Source organism: Ambystoma mexicanum, chromosome 10, assembly GCF_040938575.1.
Source record: "Ambystoma mexicanum isolate Mex_15411 chromosome 10, UKY_AmexF1_1, whole genome shotgun sequence".
Classification (NCBI taxonomy): Eukaryota; Metazoa; Chordata; class Amphibia; order Caudata; family Ambystomatidae; genus Ambystoma; species Ambystoma mexicanum.
In genome coordinates, this window is record NC_090932.1 from 1,172,455,545 (window position 1) to 1,172,477,571 (window position 22,027).

General features: G+C 44.7%; 1 protein-coding gene across 2 annotated transcripts in view; it reads left to right on the forward strand.

Moving 5' to 3' along the window:
• Nucleotides 1–22,027, forward strand: part of LRRC74B (leucine rich repeat containing 74B) — a 494,937-nt gene that overhangs the window by 377,734 nt on the left and 95,176 nt on the right. For both annotated transcript variants that reach the window (XM_069619119.1, XM_069619118.1), the window contains exons 11-12: nucleotides 14,528–14,656; nucleotides 20,944–21,029. In XM_069619119.1, the coding sequence (XP_069475220.1) occupies nucleotides 14,528–14,656; nucleotides 20,944–21,029 (215 nt within the window). The remainder of the gene's footprint in view (nucleotides 1–14,527; nucleotides 14,657–20,943; nucleotides 21,030–22,027) is intronic.

The following is a 22,027-nucleotide window of genomic DNA, read 5'->3' on the forward strand; positions in this document are numbered from 1 at the left end:
TCATACATTCATCCATCATCACCGTTCTTATTGCTTTTCATACCCATGGGCTCATTCCACCATTCTATACTAGGTGTATATTTCTGATTTACTGATTCACCATGATTTTCTGTTTCCGGGATACATTATACTGATTATTGTCACATTGTGCTGATTTCAGACTTCACTTCTATCAGGGGTGACAAACTCTCCCGCCCAACGTGCGTCAGCCTTGTGTTGCTTAGTAAAAATGCAATTCCCTTGTAATCCCAAAAAGAGAAACCAATTTACCAGCAGGCTCGATACACCAGTAAAGATTTTTAAAGTTCTCTTACCTCAAGGGTTTGCGCCTGCATTTCAGAGAGAAGTGTTCCAGAGTTCTGTTGATGTCTCAGCTGGGAATTCTCAATCCTGGTCTTGCAACAAATTGTCAAAGACAAACTTTCATACTGCAATTCGGTTCGCAACAGACAACAGTCAATTTATTTTCATTGCCAAGTAGGGAATCCACCTAAAAGAATATCCTCGTTAGACGAAATTGAACCCCTGATCACAAAGAACACGCTTCCTATATACAGTTGTTGGTATAATGACTTGGGAGTAGCAAGATAGCTCTTTTCATGGCCTTTTAGGAGAGTAACTTTTGATAACAGTGCTGCCTCCTACCATTTCTCGCATTCACATCCCTGCCTTGTTAATTTTATTTTGTATTCATTACATTAATGTAAAGCCCAAACCCAGAGGCATCACAGCATTTGTACAGAGGCCATGCGGAAAGGTCATTGTAGTCCAACAGTGTGGCATTAGTCATATTTGTTAAACAACCACGTTTTCACAAGCTTTCTGAAAGTCTGGTCAGAACGTTCATTTCCGATGTTAGGGGGAAGACAGTACCAAAGGGAGGGTTATTAAGATGGATTTCTAAACTCTGACCTGGTGGGCAGAGGTTTAGGAGGCCACCCTAGTTTAGTGAAACAGGGGAACCTTTTGTACAAGCCAGACCAATCTAGGTAGCTTGGCAGGCAGTCAAGACTAAGTCTCACGAGGGGTGAGGGTGCTCGGAAACCCATAATGAGCACACACAGTAGCGAACCACAAATTACTCTTAGACAAGTGTATACCAAAAATAACTATACATTTATTGTAGGCCGGACCAATTGACACAAGTAAACTTCAGTTATATAATGGCAGTTACCACACAATTCCTATACTAAGTAATATATATCCAATACGTTTTCTAATGCGACAAAGGAGTATAGCCACAACCTGTAAGGAAAAAGGTGAGTTAACACACTAGGAGCATTAGGCAATTCTTCAGAGTCGTTCTCTAACTTTCACAGACCAGCCCTAAGAAGTGGGGAGCCTTTTGCTTAGCAGCACAGTTGTGCATAAAAAAGCACAATCACGCAGGCAGACCAAAAAGCAGGTTTTCTTGAGGGAGCTGTAGTGAGTCAGGAAGGGGCTTGTGGTGATAAAGAATTGGTTCCCATTATACAAGTAGGGTCTGCCTTTAGCGGCAGAGCAGTTTTCTAAAGATGGTGATAGCTAGGGAGCACAGGCTAACCCAGCCAAAAGCGAATACCTTTTCAGGGATATTTGTGCGTAAAAGAGATCGGTTGTGCCAGGGGGCCACCGGTAAGTGATGCAAGTACTCACTGTTAGGGAGAATTCTCTCTTTATGCTGAATTTCCTAACCTAGTGAGTCCCCCAGCAGCTTTGCTGGATTTCTGGAGTTTGTTTTTTCCTCCTGCCAAGAGTGAGACTCTTTTTCTCCCACTCTTGGACATGATTTATGGTATTCCTTTGACTGGTAATGTGTTTTATGGGCTATGGGGTCCTTTACTCCCTAGGGTCTCATGTGTTTTTCCTATGTGTGTTACACAGCACCCTCCGTGCAGTAACACAGGGGTGTCATAGTGACACCACACCATAGACTCCATACCCTGGGACTGACGACTGTCTCCCAGGGCATGTAAAGTCACCATTGGCTTTACTAGTCCCAAATTATTAACAGAAACCAGTACAAACCATCCAATTGTGGACATACTGGTCGGGGCAATTCGCTTGCTCCGGGGTCTGCTAGTCGAGGGGGCACGTCTCCGTCCCCCCTGATTGAGTTTTGGCTGGTGGCAGTGGAAACTACTTTTTATATTCGACCACAAATATGTTCCTATGGGATTTTCCCATTGTTCGAGGCTACCAAACTTTAATTATTTAATTCTCATAGCCTCGAACATACCGCCGGTTTATTTAATTAATATTAATTCTCCGGTTGGTATTTTTTGCCAAGACTGGATTCTAAAATGGCGTTTGTGTTCTCTTCTGTGACTCCAACCCAAGTCGAGCCCTTTGTTCCCCTTTTTGGAAGGCTTCTTCACAGAAGCCTCCAAAAGTGGTGCCACTCTGTCTGGGTACCGCACTCTTGTGTGATTGGCCCAAGTGGTGAGCCGGCCAGCTCACCACTTAGCATGTTTGAGTGACAGCTAGGCTGAGTGAATGGGGGTTTTCTGCATTTAAGCAGGGCTTTGGGGACTGGAACTTCAGAAGTCGCCCCAGGACCTGAGAATCCGACGAGGGAGATGCTGAGCCGACCTACCACGACGACACCACCGGTGGAGCCCTGCAGAACCGACTCACCACTTCCCAACGACAGAGAAGATCTCCCAGCTGGAGAGGCTTCTTCCCCTGACTGGTGGGCACAACCAGTTTACCTTTCTTTCTTCGCACCCCAGCCCGGTTTGTGGTCGAACTGCCCATGCCAAGCACCCCGGCAGCCGGGTAGCCACTCACCACTGAACTGCGAATCACCGGACCGCTCCTTGTACCTGAGAAACTCCACGCCTGGTTTCTTCCCTGGCAGTGCAACGGACTCCTGTCTTCCTCTACGACGAGATCCTCTCTTCCCCCGGACGAAGCACCGACTTGCACCCGCTGCCAGGAAAAACTGCCCCCGCTGGAGCGTTCTCACCACTTTAAGGTACCGTGTCCGCCAGGCCTCCCTTTCTAAAGATTGCTACAAGGTAATAATAACCCCTTAACCTTCTGGACTGGGCTGGCCGCCTTGACCCTCTAACTCTTATTATTATTATTATTATTATTATTAACTGGTCCCTTTCTTTGGTCCAACTCCTTTTTGAACCTTTACAAGACTTTTGTGCACTGCAACCATGTGACCTTGGACACCTTTCGTTTGGATCCTCTGAAAGTGGATCCGGCCTCTTGAACTCTAACTTCACGGTTTTACTTTGCCTTCCTCTCTTGTTGTGTTCTGATAAAAGTGTTGGGATCTGTTTCAACTTGTTCTCTGCTCTTCTCTCCCTTTTTAAAACAAATTATTAGAGTGCCATCTACGTTAAGCGCTCACCGCTGTCTGAAAATAAGTGGGCTTTACTTAAGACTTGTCTAATATTCTTTTAAGGGAGTGTATTTCTTTTAGTGACCGTGTTTTTGAATTGCTTACTATTAGTGCCTGTGTGTTTTTCTAGATGTGGTTTTAAATAAATAATTATATCTCTTTTACACCAAGCCCTGGTCAATGTTTACTTGTTCTACTGTGTTCTCTTGACCTATTGTGAATACTCTGTATACTGCCTAACTCTTCTTGAGGGAAGTCTGACTGCTCAGCTAGAGCTACCAAGTGAATCTGTGTGGTACAGACTGCTACCAAGTGGGTTTACTGCCAAACACCTGTAGTCCTAAATCTTTTGCAGTGGTCCCAGAGGGAACTGCACATGTTTCTGCCTAACACTCACCGACCCTCGGCACAGTCCGGAACAAACTTTGCCAGTTTAGTTGACGTCAGTAGTAGGTTTGAGTCCTGTAGTTTCCTGACTCTTCGGCTCTCAGCGGCTGCGGGATACAACGATCGTCTGTGACGGGACAGTTGCCTTTTCTCAGCTTCTGAAGGAGATACAAACAAAATTCTGGCGCAGTAGGCTTCAGGGCACAGGTGGGCAGGTCAGCAAGGCACCAGTGTGTGCAGCATTATGCACTGTCCTAATTCGTGACCCAGGGATGCTAGGCCCGCAGAATTTGGCAGGACAGGGAACGGGACCACAAGAAGCGATGTGCCAAGTCTCAGGTTTCAACGCGAGCCGGCAGCGATTATGCGGGTTACCCCGAGATGGAGCTGGACAGTTCCCTGGATGGTCCAGGAACACTTCCAAAAGGGCTCCTTTGGTGGGTAAGCAGGGGGCGCAGAGAGTCGTTGCTCCCACTACTCCAAAGGGGCGAAGTGCCCTTGCAGGCCTTCTTGATCGATGAAGAAAACAGGGGTCTGACGGGACAGCATAGGGCGAAGGGTGCCGAACCTTCCAATGCATCTCCGGCGGTTACAGAGGTCTGTTTCTTTGTTTCAGGATACTTGGCTCCTTCTGTAGTTCGGGGCGAACTCAGATGATCGACCTGGAATGGATGCAGAGCCCCTTCTCTTATCCAAGAGTAGCTTCACCCCAAAATCAAGGACTTCCAATCGAAGATCTGCTCTCATGCAGGCATCCCAGTCGTGGACCAACCACGGCCCATAGTGGTCCCAGTCATTCAGGCACTGCAGATATCCTGGTAGAGTGGATTGGGACCAGACAGTCCCAACCCGCTTCCTGTGCACACCCACGTGACATGCAGAAGCCAGCGAAAGAGATCGGTTTTCGCGGGAGACTGCATGCCCAAATAAGGAAAACCTGGGTCACTCGACCTGGGGGAAGGCAAGGGACAAAATGGGCATGGGACAGAACAAAAGGCTTTGTGGCTCGGCCATTTTTGGACCTGGTCACAGTCTTGAACCAAACGTGGTAAACACGTTGTGATCCTGTAAAAAGAAGTAAAACACTTATAAAAAGTAACTGCTGCCACCAGTTCATGCCAGGCACACTTGTACCATCACCAAAAAATCATTTGAGGGTTTCTAGGTCATAAAACAAAAAGGACCCCAGTGCACGGTACTGGAAGGTACATTGTCCACTGTTAAAAAGTTACCAAGGAATGGCAACATAGTCGAAGACTAAGGGAAACAGTTTCTCAGTACTGACAGTCTGAAGGACGTGTCAGTTTCCCCATAACAAGTGAGCAAAAGCCCAGGGGAGCGCAGCTAAAGGCTATGGTCCACTGGCAAATGTCAGTTTAGGATAGCCACACAAAAGCAAAAAGTTTGGGGGGTCCACAAATGGAGGGAAAATTACACATTCATGAAATCTTTCCTAACACTCGCCCCTCCCATAACAAGGACAGGGGGGCCTAATCCACCCCTGGATGGTCCTCGTGTTCAGGTTGGTTAAACATTCTGTACAACCCATTAGCATTGCTATGTTGAACACCTTGCCTGTGCTCAACGGTGAAGTCAAACCCTTGCAGGCTTATGGACCACCTAAGCAACTTTGGATTCTCTCCCTTCAAGTTCATTAGCCAATTTGAGGGCTTATGGTCAGTTTGCACAATGAAGTGGGCCTCATAGAGGTAGGGCCTCAGCTTCATTAGGGCCCAAACAACAGAGAAACATTATTTCTCCACAGGGGGCCACCTGAACTCTGTCCTTAAGCTGGCGACTAATGAATCCAATCAGGTGTCCTTGACTTTCTCATCTATCTGTGATAGTACAGCACCTATCCCAGCTTCAGAGGCATCTATCTGCACAATTAAAGCGCGTTGTAGTCAGGGGGCCTGGCACAGGGAGTCTTTTAAGACATTGAAGGGCTTCTCACATTACCCAGAACAAGATGCATTCTTAGGCTTCTTTGGAGTTGTGAGAGCAGTCAGAGATGCAGCTCTGGTGCCATAGTCTGCCATAACATTTTGATAGTAGCCAGTGAGACCTAAGAAGGCTCTCACATGGGTTTGGATAGTGGGGTTAGGCCAGTCTTGTACTGCTTGTACTTTACTGGGTAGAGGCTGAATCATCCCTCACCTACTTCAAGCCCAAGGTAGACCACAGATCCTTGACCAATCTGGCACTTGCTTGCCTTTATGGTTAAGTGGACCTTGTGAAGAGCCTGTGACACAATTATAAGGTGTTCCACATGTTCTTCCCAGGTGGCACTGAAGAGTGCTATATCATCCAGATATGCTAAGCGGAATTCACCCATCCCATTTAGAACATGGTTCACAAGTCTCTGAAAAGTGTCAGGCTTTTTTTTCAACCCAAAGGTTGGCGAAGGCCTTCTGGAGTTGAAAATGCTGTCTTTGCCTTGGCATGCTCTGCTAGGACTATTTGACAATACCCTGCAGTGAGGTCAAATGTACTGAACTAGTTGGAGGCACCCAAGGTATTCACAATCTCATCAGTTCCAGGTAGGGGGTAAGCATCTGCCCTGGTGACAGCATTCAGTGCCCTGTAATTCACACAGAACTTGAGTTCAGAAGTACAATGCTTTAGGCACTAGAACCATAGGACTTGACCATGGACTACTGGAAGGCTCCGTCATCCCAAGATCCAACATCTTGTTGACCTTTGCCTTGATGTAGGATCTCACCTTGTCTGACATTCTGTAGCCCCTACTTTTGGTAAGTATACTATCCCCAATGTCTGTCTTGTTTGCACCAACGTGTCAACCCTGGAGTAAGGTGAACTGCCTCAGCAAAGTTCTTACTTCTCCTTGTTGGTCAGAAGTCAGGCGAGGGGCCAGTTGAACTGCCCTCAATGGAGCCATCTGAAGGACCATTCTGGAATAAGTCAGGGAGAGGTTCTGATTCCTCCTCTTCCATATCTGATGCCAGCAGCAGGGCAGGTATTTCAACCCTTCAGCCAATTTATGCGAAACCCTTTGTAGGACTGTCCGGGCCTTCTAAGGTCCACCAGATAGTTGACCTCACCCAGCTACTCCACAACTGAGTAAGGGCTTGACCATTTATCCTGTCGGGCTCGAGGCCTTATATGGTTCATGGTCTGGACTGAGGTGAAGTGAACAAGTGAAGCTTTCTGGTCAAACCAATGTTTGACCAATGCTTGAACAGTCTTCAACTTGTCACTGGCCTGAGCCACCAGGAGGAACATTATTTTCCTTAGCCCCAGCACATAGACCACTACATTGGTAGTTACAGGAGACTCTCCCTTGACTACGGCCACTGGTCCCCTGACAGGGTGACCAAAAAGAAGCTTAAAGGGGCTGAAGCCAACCCCTCCTTGAGGTACCTCTCTGTAAGCAAAGAGTAATAATGTGACAGGAGATCCTATTGTCTCCTTTGGGTTTCTGCCAGAGCCCTAATCATGCTCTTGAGAGTTCTATGAAACCTCTCAACTAAGCCATTTGTTTGCGGATGATAAGCGGATGAAAACATATGTGACACCACACTCTTTCCACATGGCTTGCATAAACTGAAACATAATGTTGCTGCCTCTGTCAGACACAACTTCTTTAAGGAAGCCAACTCTAGTAAATAAGCCAAGCAAAGCTTTAGCAACTGACTTGGCAGTCACTGTCTTCAATGGGATGGCTTTAGGATATCTGTGTCATGGTCGACCAGCACCAAGATAAACCTATTGCTAGAGGATGTCTGAGGGTCAAGGGGACCAGCAAAGTCAATCCCTACCCTCTCAAAGGGCACTCCCACAACACACAGTGGCACCAAAGGAGCCTGGATTGTTGAGCCACTTTTACCAGAGATCTGGCAAGTGGAACAACTCTGCAATGGCCCCCATCTTGGGCCAGTAGAAATGCATGTATAACCTTTGCTTGGTTCTCTTGATCCCACGGTTACCAGCCAGGGGGGCCTCATGCTCCAATTGTAGGAGGAAGGGTCTGACTTGAAGGGGGACCACCAACCTCTATGGTCACATTTAATAGACTCTGTGGGCTCACTGTACAGGAGCCCACATTCCCAATAAATCCTATGCTTCCCAGGAAGTTCACTCTCAATCTGGGAGCAGGATACTCACAGGAATCCTCACTAGTGTATCATTGATAGTTAGATTTACAGGCATTACTGGGACCTTGGGAGGGGTTCCAACAGCTAACTTGGTGAGCATCAGGGGACCTCTGGCAAGCTTCTCCTGGTTGACCAGTGTGGCATCCACCACAGTTCTGCTGGCCCCACTATCCCTAAGGGCAAGAGTGTCTACACCATTGATCAGCACACTGTCTTAAAGTAGTGTGTGATGTTGTCAGGTATCCTAGCATAAGCTTCTAAAACACTTGGCTCCCAGGAACCCAGGGAAACTAAGACTACTTCAGATTCTATCCCACTGGGGAAGGAGTCTGAAGAGAAGGAGGCCCCTGTGATAATGTCGCATAGGAGGGGAAGGCCAGACTCACAGAGTGGACCCCCAAGGTTTTGACCTTACATTTGGGGTCCCCTTTCACATGGTCACTTGCTCCACAAGCCACACAAGATCCACTGGGTCTGTTTACATAGGGAGGTTTATTGTAACCAGAGTTATGCTTAGAAGGATTAATCGCACTACTCTGACTATTCTCATGGGACTTACCCTTGTTAAACTTTTTGTGTCCTTTTTGAGAGGAAGATTTTTCAGATCCCCCATCCTCTTTATCTTTGTGCTTTTTCCCTTCCTCCTGCTTACTAGAAGCAGGCTTGTCCTTATGGGACACTCTGTGTGACACCCATAAATCTGCTGCAATAGCTAACTTCTTAGGATTTATCTCCTTAGAGTGAGCCAAGTGCTGCTTTCGCTCAGGGGAACAAGAAGCAAAAATATGTTCAAGCATGACTAAATACATCATAGCCTCAAAGGTGGTGACCTTGTAACCTTCCACCCAACCAGTCAAGTATTTAAAGGAATCAGCTACATAATAAACCCAAGCATTACCTTCTTTCTTTTTGTAATCTCTTAATTTTTTCAAGTACTGAACATGACCCTTCCCAAATTTTGAGATCAGAATTGGCTTCAATTTCGCAAAGTCTTTTCTGTCAGCCTTTGACATATCCATAACAGCACTGCAGCCAGAATGGGGTAGTGGACTGAGCAACCACGCCTTCTTATCAGCATCCACTATTTATTGTACCTCACATGCATACTCAAGTGTAGTCAACCAGTCCATAAAGTAATTCTTGTCATCATATAGACTAAGCAGATCTTTCAGAAATCTTGGATGAGAGGAGGGGCCAGTTCCATTACAAGACACTCTGGAGGAGCCATTGGTGCTTTGAAGTCTAACACGGTCCAATTGGTAATCTCTGTCCTTCTGTTTCTCTGACCTCGCCAGTTCTAGCTTAGCTATGCGAAATTCAAGCTCCTTCTGCTTAAACAGCAGCTCTTGCTTCTTGAATTCCAGCATGGCCTCAGCCTCAGAGGGAAGCCTTAGGGAAGCATGGGACACATCATCATTATCGTCATCATCATTGACTCCTTCAATAAAAGCACTAGTTACTAGTTACTATATTACTGGTACTTGGGATGGCCCAAGTACTTTCTGTGCTATCATAGGAGGGCAAAGCCTGAATTCTAACTTCCTGCCAATCTATGATCCTCTGGATCATTTTGGATATGCTACCAGTGGCTGCCAGGCCCCTTTCGATACAAATATTTCTCAGTGTCTCAGATTTTGAGGCACTCAAAGCAATGCCCGTAATTGCGTCCATATTATAAGTAGAGGCAGGTGGCTTACAGTTAACTTTAACCTAAGGACACTGTTGGCCTCATTACACGGTAGGCAGTAGCCATGGTGCAATTAGCGCCATGGCTACCCTCTTACCGCATTCCGGGTCCGTGTTCCCGGAATAGGGACTTACCGGGTTATTCTGACCTTGGAGGACCCGGTAAGTCCCCATTCCGGGAACCATTCCCCATTCCCATTTGAGCCCCAATAGGGCTCAAATGGGAATGGGGATGGAGCTAATAACCAGGCGTTAAGGAATGGACCCGCTAAGGGACTTCATAGTAGGGTGGTAAGGGATTACCGGCACCGGTGCCCTTACCGGTGCCGGTAATCCCTTACCGCCTACGGTGTAATGAGGCCCTGTGTCTCCTGTGTAAGTATAATCTGGGTACCTTACGAGTGCGCTACACTGGGTATTTCCAATCTTATCCCACCGCTGTACATCAATTTGTTAAGATGGATTTCTAAACTCTGACCTGGTAGGCAGAGGTTTAGAAGGCCATCCTAGTTTAGTGAAGCGGGGGAACCTTCTGGACAAGCCAGACCAATCTAGGTAGCGTGGCAGGTGGTCAAGACTAAGGGGTGATCGGAAGCCCACAATGAGCACACACAGTAATGAACCACAAATTACTCTTAGACAAGTGTATATAAATAATAACTATACATTTATTGTCGGCCGGACCAATTGACACAAGTAAACTTCAGTTATGTAAAAACAGTTACCACACAATTCCTATACTTTACGTTTTCTAATGCGACAAAGGAATATAACACAGCCACAACCTGGAAGGAAAAGGGTGAGTTAATACAATAGGAGCATTAGACAATTCTTCGTAGTCGTTCCCTGACTTTCACAGTCCAGCCCTAAGTAGTGCGGAGCCTTGTGCTCAACAGTACAGTTGTGCGTAAAAATGCACAATCGCAAAGGCAGAACAAAAAGCGGGTCTTCTTGAGGGAGCTGTAGTGAGTCAGGAAGGGGCTTGAGGTGACGAAGAATTGGTTCACACTATTCCAGTAGGGTTTGCCATTGGCGGCAGAGCAGTTTTCAAAAGGTGGGGATAGCTAGGGAGCGCAGGCTAACCCAGCCAAAAGCAAATACCTTTTCAGGGATATTTGTGCGTAAAAGAGATTGCTTGTGCCAGAGGGCTACCGGTAAGTGATGCAAATACTCACTGACCCTCGGCACAGTCCAGACCAAACTTTTCCAGTTTATTCAAAGTCTCTAGTAGGTTCAAGTCCTGCAGTTTTGCAGCTCTCCGGCTCTCAGTAGCTGTGGGATAGAACGATTGTCCATGACGGGATAGTTGCCTTTTCTCAGCTTCCGAAAGAGATACAAAAAAAGTTCCAGTGCAGCAGGCTTCAGGGCACAGGAGGGCAGGTCAGCAAGGCACCTACAGTGACCATCATCAGCAGGTAGTGACCATCATCAGCAGGTAGTGACGCGCGAATCACAGATGTGTGCAGCATTACACACTCTCCCAATTCGTGACCCGGGGGAGCTAGGCCCATGAAATTTGGCGGGAGAGGGCGCAGGCCCACAAGCAGGCGATGTCCGAAGTCTTGCGTTTGAACTCGAGACGGTGGCGATTCTAGAGGATACCTTGAGTGGAGCTGGACAGATCAATAGATGGCTAAGGAACACTTCCGAAAGGGCTCCTGCGGTAGGTAAGCAGGGGGCGCCAAGAGTAGTTGTTCCCACTACTCCAAAGGGGTGAAGAACCCTTGCAGACCTTCTTGATCGATGAAGAAAACAGGGGACCTACAGGACAGCAGAGGGTGAAGGGTGCCAGACCTTCCAATGCGTCTCCGGCAGTTCCACAAGTCTGTTTCTTCGTTGCAGGATACTTGGATCCTTCTGTAGTTCGGAAAGATGTCAGGTGATTGACCTGGAATGTATGTAGTGCCCGTTCTCTTATCCAAGATTAGCTTTGCGCCAAATTCAAGGACTTCCAATCGAAGATCTGCTCTCATGCAGGTATCCCAGTCATGGACCAATCATGGCCTGACGGTGGTCCAAGTCATTCAGGCACTCCAAACATCCTGGCACTAGTAGTGTGGATTGGGACCAGACAGTCCCACACCGCTTCCTGGGCACACACACACGTGACATGCAGAAGCCTGCGAAAGACATTGGTTTTTGTGGTAGGCTGCATGCCCAAATAAGGAAAACCCGGGTCACTCGACCTGGGGGAAGGCAAGGGACAAAATGGCCATGGGACAGAACAAAAGACTTTGTGGCTCAGCAATTTTCGAACCTGGCCACATTCTTGGACCAAACACTGTAAACGCAATGTGATCCTGTAAAAAGAAGTAAAACACTTATAAAGAGTAATTGCTGCCACCAGTTTGTCCCAGGCACGCTTGTAAAATCACAAGAAATCCTTCAACGTTGTCTAGGGCCATAAAACAAAAAGGACCCCAGTGCATAATACTGGAAGGTACATTGTGCACTGTTAAAAAGTTACCAAGAAATGGCAACATAGTCGAAGACTAAGTTAAACCTAGTTTCCCAGTACTGACAGTCTGAAGAACGTGCCAATTTTCCCATAACAAGTGAGCAAAAGCCCAGGGTAGCGCATCTGAAGGCTGTGCTGCACTGGCAAAAGTCAGGTTAGGATAGCCACACAAAAGCAAAAGGTTTAGGGGTCCACAAATGGAGGGACAATTACACATTGATGAAATCTTTCCTGACAAGGGTGCAGTAACACAGAAGCTTGCGCCAGCTGCTATTTTTCTTTTCTACAGCGGATAAAGCAGGGTGATGCTGGAAGAGGAATTTAAGAGACGCACATAGGGTCTGGGGGTGATGTAATTGTTGATGTAGAGGTACGCTTCTTTCTGAACACAGCGGTGTGTAATAGCCAGTATTTTAAATTTGTTAAGTCGCGTGTTATGATTGATTGATTGATATTTTATTTCTATCGCGCTCGTACACAAGTGTTCACAAGTGTACACAAGTGAAGCCCTGCTTCAGCCTTCTGATTAAGCATCCTTGCTCAATCTAACATGTGCTATGAACCCATCTGTTCTCTCGTCTCAGCAGTGCCTTGTGGGCCTTGCAGCTCTTCGGTTTGCATCCTTTTGCGCTTCAGTGTGCCAACATACATGACTACCTTCCTAATGGCTTGTTACATGGCAGCTCATGGATCCCTTTCTAAATCATTTTACTGCTGTTCATATGTGCATATTGCACCCACAGAGGTATGGCGATCTTGCTGATTAAATGAGAGGCATCGGGCATCAGAATCCCGATGCAAATTGAACTTTGACAGAAATGATTTATACTGAAGGAATCATTTGAGGAAAGTGTCACTCAAAGCAGAAACATGCCATTTTTGGAGTGATGTGATGGTGCGATCACTGGGGAGCTATCACATGAAGCTGTGTGCAGTAATACACCAGAACAATACATGCTTCCACCTAGCTGCATTCTCTCAACATTGCACCTTCATTCCCAGCAATTCAGGTTTAATCTCAACTTCCCGTAGATGGAGGCCATTTTCTCAGGGCCATTCAATCGTTTTCCAAATGCATCAGAAAAGTACGAATTTACATCTTGGACTCCTCTGTGGATCTGTCGGATCGTTTTTTTAGGCAGGGAGACGTGAATATGTCATGCACGTGCAATCAACTGCATTTTTTATTATGGTGATTTCCATGGATACATTGCCTCTAATACATCATCCTCCAGTGTTTCTATTACATGTGCATATTAAATGATCCACTCTCCTGTTTGAAGAAATGTAACAGTCGCATATTTGCCTTTTGCTGGACTTTTCTGCATCTGTGTGCTGTTGCCGCCCTCTAAGACGGGGTAGGCGCCATGTATTCTGGACTTCTTTGAATCTATGTACTGAGGCCGCCCTGCGACATGGGGTAGGCACTGTGCCTTTTACGGGACTACTTTTCCCGCCTATTACGGCACTTACTGCACCTGTATGATGCTGCCGCCTTATAACAATGAGGTAGGCACTATATAATTGCCCACGGACCTGACACTTGCATTTGTTTGCTGCTGCCACCTAGCAACATGGGATAGGCTCCATACAGCTGTCCAAGGATTTGACACTCGCATTTGCATGCTGCTGTCGCCTCGTAACATGGAGTAGGCACCATACAATTGCCCTCGGATGGACACTTGCCTTTTACGTGCGGCTGCCGCCCGGAACATCATTGTACTGCTGTCAACTGAAACAAGGGATCAGACTCAATGGATGTAATCACCCGGAACTTCTCTTTTTGCACTTTGTGTATGATACATTACCTTCTGCCTGTCCTGTGTTGTTGTAATTCACTTCGTACGCTTCCTTTATGTGACCTGAAGCACTGAAACTAAGTTTAAGCACCTAGATACCTTTGGGTTTTGTGCGCTATAGAAATAAACCAAACAAACAAAAATGACCCTCGCAGCGGTCGCTGCCATGTTATTGTAATATCTGTTGGACCATGTTTGAGACTAGAGAAACATGTGGGCACGTGCAGTGTGATTTTTGTCTGGTGCCATAATTGTGTGATGGACAGCAAGTATGCTGATGCAATTGAGAAGATGCTGGAGGGTCACATATAGGAAATGAAATATATGGAAACCAGGGATTCCTCTCAAAAGCAAACTATGGAATCAGGAATAATAGCACATGCGTTACTGGCCCAGATTACTGACAGCACTGAACTGTATATGGAAACTAACTTAACAGTTGACATCATGAAAAAGGGCTGTTGGCACAAAATGCTTCATATGAATCCCTCGCTTCTAATACAGTGATGCGCATCTCCTCCTGATTATGTAATGCATAAAATGATAGCACGAGCCACTCTTAGGCAGAGGTTAGGATGCGGCAGATGTGACCCATTGAATGCATGTTTATACATTGCTTAGGTTCAGAGGGTCAAAACAATGAGGCATATGAAATAAATACCTTTATAAAGTATGTATTTTTGAGTTCTGTGGCTGCACTCATCAAGGTGACAGCATTATCAAATCTCTGTTTACTGTCTTCCATTAGACAGATCCACTAACCAAGCTCAAGAACTACCTGCAAGAGAAGAATGTGCGGTTGGTGGATTTCTTCGAAAACGTAGATGAAGACAACAGCACACTGATTACCCGGCTGGAGTTCCAGCAAGGCCTAATGGTAAGCACTGAGCTAGTTGTAGAAGTATTCCTAGTGCAATGCACTGTATAGGGCTGAATACTCAAGGCCAGCAGCAACACAATGCACACATTTTGAATCAAAGCAGTGACAGAGTGTGCTTAATTTTCCAAAGATAGGATCTATGTGCATGTGTGCTAGTCACCCACGACAGCATTTCTAGGGCAGTGGTTGTGCAGGTGACACTCTACTCAACTTCTAGGGTTGGTTACATTCCATTATTCTTAATGATGTTAATCAGAGCTCTCATATAATGTTCAACAACAATTGGCATTACTGCATACAGATTTAATAGTTTTTGCGTATTATTGGGTTTTCTGTATCATTGCACTCTAAACAACGACACCACTATGTATTCCACTATACCACATGAATGTTCATTATTACCAGATGTCTAGACCTGAAGATGTGAAGTATTCTTATTGGTATTTGATTTTGAATCTAGAAATTGCTATAATAATAATAATGTCCTAGGAATCTCGCTGCAGAATTGTAACAATAATCCTCCATGAATTTCGCAATGCATGACTTTCGTATGCGAACGATATTGTTATTTTTGATCAAACAGCACTGGGACTACAAAATAGTCTAAAGGCATTAGAGAAGTTCTCCTAAAAAAATGGTCTGATTATAAATCTATCAAAAACTAAGATAATGACGATAAAGTCCAATAGACAAAATATAACTGGTCTTTACAGGGGGATAAAATTGAGGATGTTTCGAGTTATGTATATCTCTGATCACTTGTTATGAACAAAAGAGATCTTTTCTAAATCTATTACAGAAAGAGTGATGACAAAGTTTAAAGCTATAAGGTCATTGTGCAAAAATCAGGTGCAAATTCAACCGAAGGGTTGATACAACAGTATAAAATCTGTGTTGTACCGTCTATCTTATATGGCCTGGATATATACTCCTCGAAAGAAGCAACTTGGCTAAGTATTCTGGAAGGAAAAATGTGGCGTATAACGTTAGGTCTGTCTCACTCTGTCCCGGTGGAAGATATCTGTAGCGATTTAGGTATCATCTCATTACCTACACAGGAAATGATACTCACATGTAAAATTTACATCAACATTTTGATGAGTCAGGACAAAACAAAATCCCTAATGCACACTTCCTAAATAAGCAGCGTGGTTTTGAAAAGTTTGCAGCTCTTAAAAATTGGAGAAATTATATAAATGTTTTTTTAGAGAACATAGGATGCATGTGTGACGTTACATACAACCTAGCTAGTACATTTAAAGAAATAACATGTAAAGCAGCCATCTGGGATAGAAATGAAAGATGCAATATTTTCCTGCAGACACTCCTTGGAAAAAAGTACAAAATGTACACAATTCTGACACTAGACTTTTTATTATGCTTTTACGGTTTAATCAACTCCCAATATTAATGAACATTGGTGCTTGGAATAATATACCTCATGAGGATCGTTTGTGTAGATTGTGCAGAATGGAAGTTGAAACCCCTAGACATTTATTAACCAATTGTATTAAGTTGAATATTTTATATGAAAGGGCCTATGGCTCTCGGGTACATGCCCTGGACTCTATCCACCCTGATCAATTCTGATCCTATATTTGCATAGGAGAAAATCTGATCATGAATTTTACTCTGTAATTTTTGTGGAAAGAGATTGTAAAGAAATTAGTAATTTTATATTTTTAGTTAGATTGCTTTTTAGAAATGTTTCTTATTAAATTTTAGTAGTGTAAATGTTGTGTAAAATTGTTTTTTAATATGTTTTGTAGATATTCAAAAATATGTGTATGTGTAAAAGGTTTTAATAAAAAAAATCCTCGTCCAGCTTTTAAGCACTACAATTATTGATGTAATTATTACTCTATAAAATAAAGCATTTTGAAATAATACGTTCCAAAAGTTCTCGAGGAGATAAGTATTTTAAAAAATGAAGTATTAAGAGTGGACATAGAGAAACTCAAAGTTTCAATTGATTCGGAAATAGCACAGAGATTGCAAAGCTACTTGGAAGACTGTGACAAAAAACAACCTATTACCATTTCATTATATCATTCTCTTAGGAGGATCCCTCGCAAACATACTATTTGGTCAGGAGCAATGAGCTTTTTCTTTATTATTTGTTCTTTGTAGTGTTCCTGTCCCCCTTTCGTTTGAATCTGAAATCAAGTTTTAGGAGCTCAGTGTTAGGGAGAATTCTCCTTCTAGGGCTAATTTCCCTCACCTAGTGAGTCCCCCAGCAGCTTTGCTGGATTTATGGAGTTTATTTTTTCCACCTGGTAAGAGTGTACATCCTTTTTCCACTCTTACATATGTTTTGAAAGCCCTTTGTCAAGCTCCAGTCCTAAGAGCTCCTGACTACCACCAACTCTTCATTGTACAAACTGATGCTTCTAATGTTGGTATAGGTGCAGTCCTTAGTCAACTGGATGAGAAAGGTAGGAAACACCCCATTTGTTTCATCAGCAGGAAGTTAAAGGATCCTGAAACAAGGTGGGCAACAATAGAAAGAGAATGCTTTGCTATTGTGTGGGCACTAAAGAGGTTTAGACCATACTTATATGGATCTACCTTCATCATTCAGACTGACCACCAACCCTTGAGATGGCTGATGCAAATGAAAGGGGAAAACCCAAAATTACTCAGATGGTCAATCTGCCTGCAAGGATTTGATTTTTCCATTGAGCACAGAGCAGGAAGTCACCACCAAAATGCTGATGGTCTCTCTAGGATGTCTGTAACCGACTAGAGGTATGAGATCCATCCAGGAGTGGATTAAATCCTCCTGTCCCTTAGTCTGGGGGGGTGGGGCGAGTGTTAGGGAGAATTCTCCTTCTAGGGCTAATGTCCCTCACCTAGTGAGTCCCCCAGCAGCTTTGCTGGATTTCTGGAGTTTATTATTTCCACCTGGTAAGAGTGTACATCCTTTTTCCACTCTTACATGTGTGCCCCTGTTCTTCTATGGGTTACACCGCACCCTCAGTGGGCAAACCCAGGGTTGTCTTTAAGACTTCCCTCTGACTCCATTTTGCTGGGGCTGACTACTGTCCCCCAGAGAAAGGTAAAGTTGCCATTTACTTTACATAGTCATTTTTACCACAGACCCACTACACCCCATCTTACATGGAGTACTGGAAAGGGCTAATCTGTACCCCTTTTCTGTCTGTACCTCCCTGAGCATTGTTTCACTCTTTTAACATTTAGACTTGGCTGGTGGCAGTGGTATCTACTCTAACTTTTCTACCACGATTATATTAGATAAACGCGGTACTGTTCTTGGCTATTATATTAGCCTCGAACATAAACCCGCTTGACCAAATCGTCTTTCTTTTGGCTCCGGTTGGGTTTATTCGCCATTTCTTTTTGTTAAAGTCCTTCTTGTGTTTTACTTTGCGCGGCAAACTAGGTTTGCCTTCTTTGTTCGCCGTCTTTTGGCGGGCTTCTGCAGAGAAGCCCTCCTCAAGGCGCCTGGGTGTCTAGGTGGGCTGAATGTGAGGGAGGGGTGTAGTCACCCCCTGCACAGGGTATCCTAGGAAACTCAAGTCGCACTTTGCCATGATTGGCTGAGGTGGTTGTCCCGGCTGGACAACCCCCCTGCTGCGTGATTGACAGCCAGGCTGTGTGAATGGGGGTTTTGCGCATAAAAGGCAGTTCTCTTGGGCTAGAAGTCAGAGTCGCCTCTGGAACTACAAGGAACCGAAGAGAAGCGGAGAGAACGACAGCTGCTGCAACTACCCCGTCCTTTTGAAGCCCTGCTGCAGTCCTGAGCTCTCTACCCTTCGACGACTAAGAGGAGATCCAGTCCGGAGTCTTCTTCCCTTGAGCCTGGTGGGGATAACCAGCTCATCTTCTTCAGCCAGAGATCTCCGCCGTGGTCGAAATCGCTGCACACTGCTGTCGTGGTCCGGATAGCCACCTGCCGAGTCTCTCCTGTTTTTAAGGAGCGCACCTTTCATTTGTTGTCGCTGCTGCCGGATTCATCCCTGTGTGGTGCAGACCCTCTTCAGACGTCCTCCTTCACAGCGAAGCTCTAGGAATCGTGGGCCTGCGGGAAATCAACAGGAACAACTGCCAGGGCACTAGCTGCATCATTGGAATAAGGTACTGTGCTCTACTCAAGGAAACTGGGTGAACCCCCTTTTCTTCATCCTTAAGGCTCTCCCTTGTATTCCCTCCTTCTTATAACTTTTTCTTCCAAACATTGACAATATCAAAGTACTTTTGGGCTACGCTGAATCGTGAACTGTCTAATGGTGTGATCTTCGGCAACAGGTCTCCGGTGTCACTTAACCCTGGCTCCGACCCTTTGACTTTTGAACTCCTGTTTCTGAGTGTTTCTCGATGCTGTCTGCCTAACCTAAATATTGCCTGTGATTTTTGCCTCCAACTCCCTCTGGGTATCTCAGGTACTAAGTGTGCTTTTTCCCCGGTAGCATTTCATGTCACGGATATGCGTTTATTGAGTAGACCGAACTGTCAAAATGTGATCGCAACCGTATCCGCGGTAACGTGTTTTGTTCTTAACATCGGTTCATTCAAACACAGGGTACTTACCTTGAGACATACTATACAAAGTGAATTGGTTAGTTGTAGTATATTTAACGTGTGGTTTTGTTTAAAGTTTAATAGAGGTGTTGTGTTTATAACTGATGGTTTAAAAAATAAATGTACTTATATTTTTTACCTGAAACCTTGAATCAGTGTTTGCTTGAGCCACAGTAATTGTGGTCCCTTTGTGTAATCTCTGCTACTGCTCATATACTCTTGAGATAAGCCTGGCTGCTCTGCTACTGCTACCACTATAACTTAGTAGTACAGGCTTGTACCAAAGGTAAAACTTGTATTGCCACCTATGGTCTTAATTGTGTGTAGTGGTCCCTAAGGGCACTGCAAAGGATTCTGCCTAACACTCAGCAACCTGCGTCTGTGTCTATAGCCACACTAAAGGAAGTATTATACGTCTAGACACTGTCAACCTGACTAGAAAGTGCTGTGGTAACAGGTTTCATACTATCTTTAGGGTAAAACTACCACCAAGACATTTGCAGTTGGTGGTGTACCAAAATCTCCACAGGCATTCTACCCTTTTCCACGCATGCTTGAAAATGAATGAGGGGTAGAATATTAAGGGCAGCCTCGACAGAAGCCGACGAAAATGAGAATATGTCACTGCTGGATCACCGGGCCCTTGGAAAGGGTGCTCACTTGTCTCCTTACCTGTGCTTTATTTGTTTGGCTGTAATGGATCCCTAGATTTCTGTCAGGCCGTGATTCCTTCAATGATAAAGCTGTCCTACATGCCCTCTTAAGACTAATGCTGCACCCTTCATTTCCTAAATGTTCAGCAATTGATCTGTACATTGCATGTTTTTGCCATTTTTATTGCAGTAGGTTTCAGGTTATACATCATGCTGTAGACCTGCTTTTTTGTAAGATGTGTTTGACTGTATAACAATAAAACTGTTATAAAAATATATCATCCTACAGAATCACTAGTATTAAGGTAAGGAGGCCCACATGGGATGGATAAGATGGAGTGCCAGGAGCGCCGAGAACCGCTGAGCTCGTGGATGCTGCCACTTAAAACATAGCATTTGCCCATGTGGACCCAAATGCTCTCGTGTTGTGAAGGGATGGGCATAGATTGAGTAGTACAGAACTTACTACAAAATCAAGCAAATAATTGTTGCCTTTTTTGTCACGATTCAAAGAATATCATTTGCAGCCAGATCATTGCATCACCTCATACGTGTAATGAACATTGCGAAAACCAAAGATGCATCCAGCTTTCCGTGCCATTGACCACACACATGGATACCTAGATGAGCAACGCAGGCTGCCACTGCAGAAATGTCCACCTCCACTGCGCCACTGGTTTTCATGGAATGCACCTGTTTTCTGTTGCAGGAAAGCTGGGCTCAATCCGTGCAAACCAACCCGTTCTGGGGGGACGGAATTCGGAAATGGCAATACTCTGCAGCATGACGACCCCCCTCACTGATGTGTGAACCCCACTGTAGGGTTTCTTCACCGGTGCAATATATCCAAATGCTACCAGGAATCTGAAATGGAAGTGGCAGAGAAAATGCAAGCAGCATGTTTTTGCACATATTTTATCTGCATCCACTTTAATGAAAATGCGTGTGTGTGTGTGTTTCGCTCAAGCTTTACAACTATGTCCAAGCGCACGATTACCAGTATTTATGCATATTATATGAATGCATTGGGTGCGTGTAGGCTACATTTATCCTGCATGATGCTAACTGTTATTGATGTGCTTGCTCTAGAAAGCTGGAATTCCGCTGTCACAAGATGAACTGCAGAAATTGATGGACACTCTGGACAAGGACAAGAATGGGGAGATTGATTTTAGGTAAAGTATGAGATATTTTCCTGAACTTGTAGACCTTTTGATTAACTCGTATTACCCCCAAATCACTGGAAGCTTGTTTGTACTTTATACAGCGTTGCACAGTCTGCGACAGGTGAGTGAAATCCAGGAGCTACAATTTCCAGTTACCGGCATTACTTCTCTTTTTTATTGTGTTCAAACATAGCTTTATTCGGCTTTAAAACCATGATAGCTACATAACGTTACATTACAATATACAATCAAGCACAATTGAATCCAAGACTACATCTCTGAAATTGCATAAAATAACAGCCCAGCCTAAAATCCATAATCAACTTAAACACTACCAGTACATATTTGTGTGCATAAAATACAAACAGTTCAACTACAGAGGGTGTTGCAAGTGCAGAGCTCGTTCCCGGGAGGGCAATTTCAAAGATTAATTTAGAAACTGTGTTTTTCTTAACCAAGCCCAATGCATATATTTTGAGATATAATACACTGCATTCAGATCATTAGTATTCTTACAGAATGCCTCAGCAACAGCAATCTGTCTAATTTCCCTTAGTCGCAAAGGTGGCAACAGATAAAATTCTCTCAAACCTGTGTATCCAGGACAAAAGAATGAAAAGTGGTTCACCGATTCCTCTAAATTGCCACAAACTTTGCATTGAGTATCCGGGGATTAGACCCTTCTTGAATAGGGGTATAATTGACTGAGTCAATTACTCACGCTACCAATGGAGCCCAGATGCTCAGCTCTTCCTCGAGTAAGTCTTTGGGGACACCATTGGGCCCAGGGGCCTTCCCACAACCAAGCCCTACAATGGCTTCTTTCAACTCTAGAATTAAAAATATTGGGAAAGCCGCATTGCGATTCACATTGTTATCTTGCTGAGGCAGTACACATGGCTCACTCTCTCCCAATAAGTTTAAATTACAATAATGTTGGAACCATTCTTCTGGGGGAAACATGACTGGAGACTGGTCCTGCTGTGTCCAGGGTACTGCCACATGCA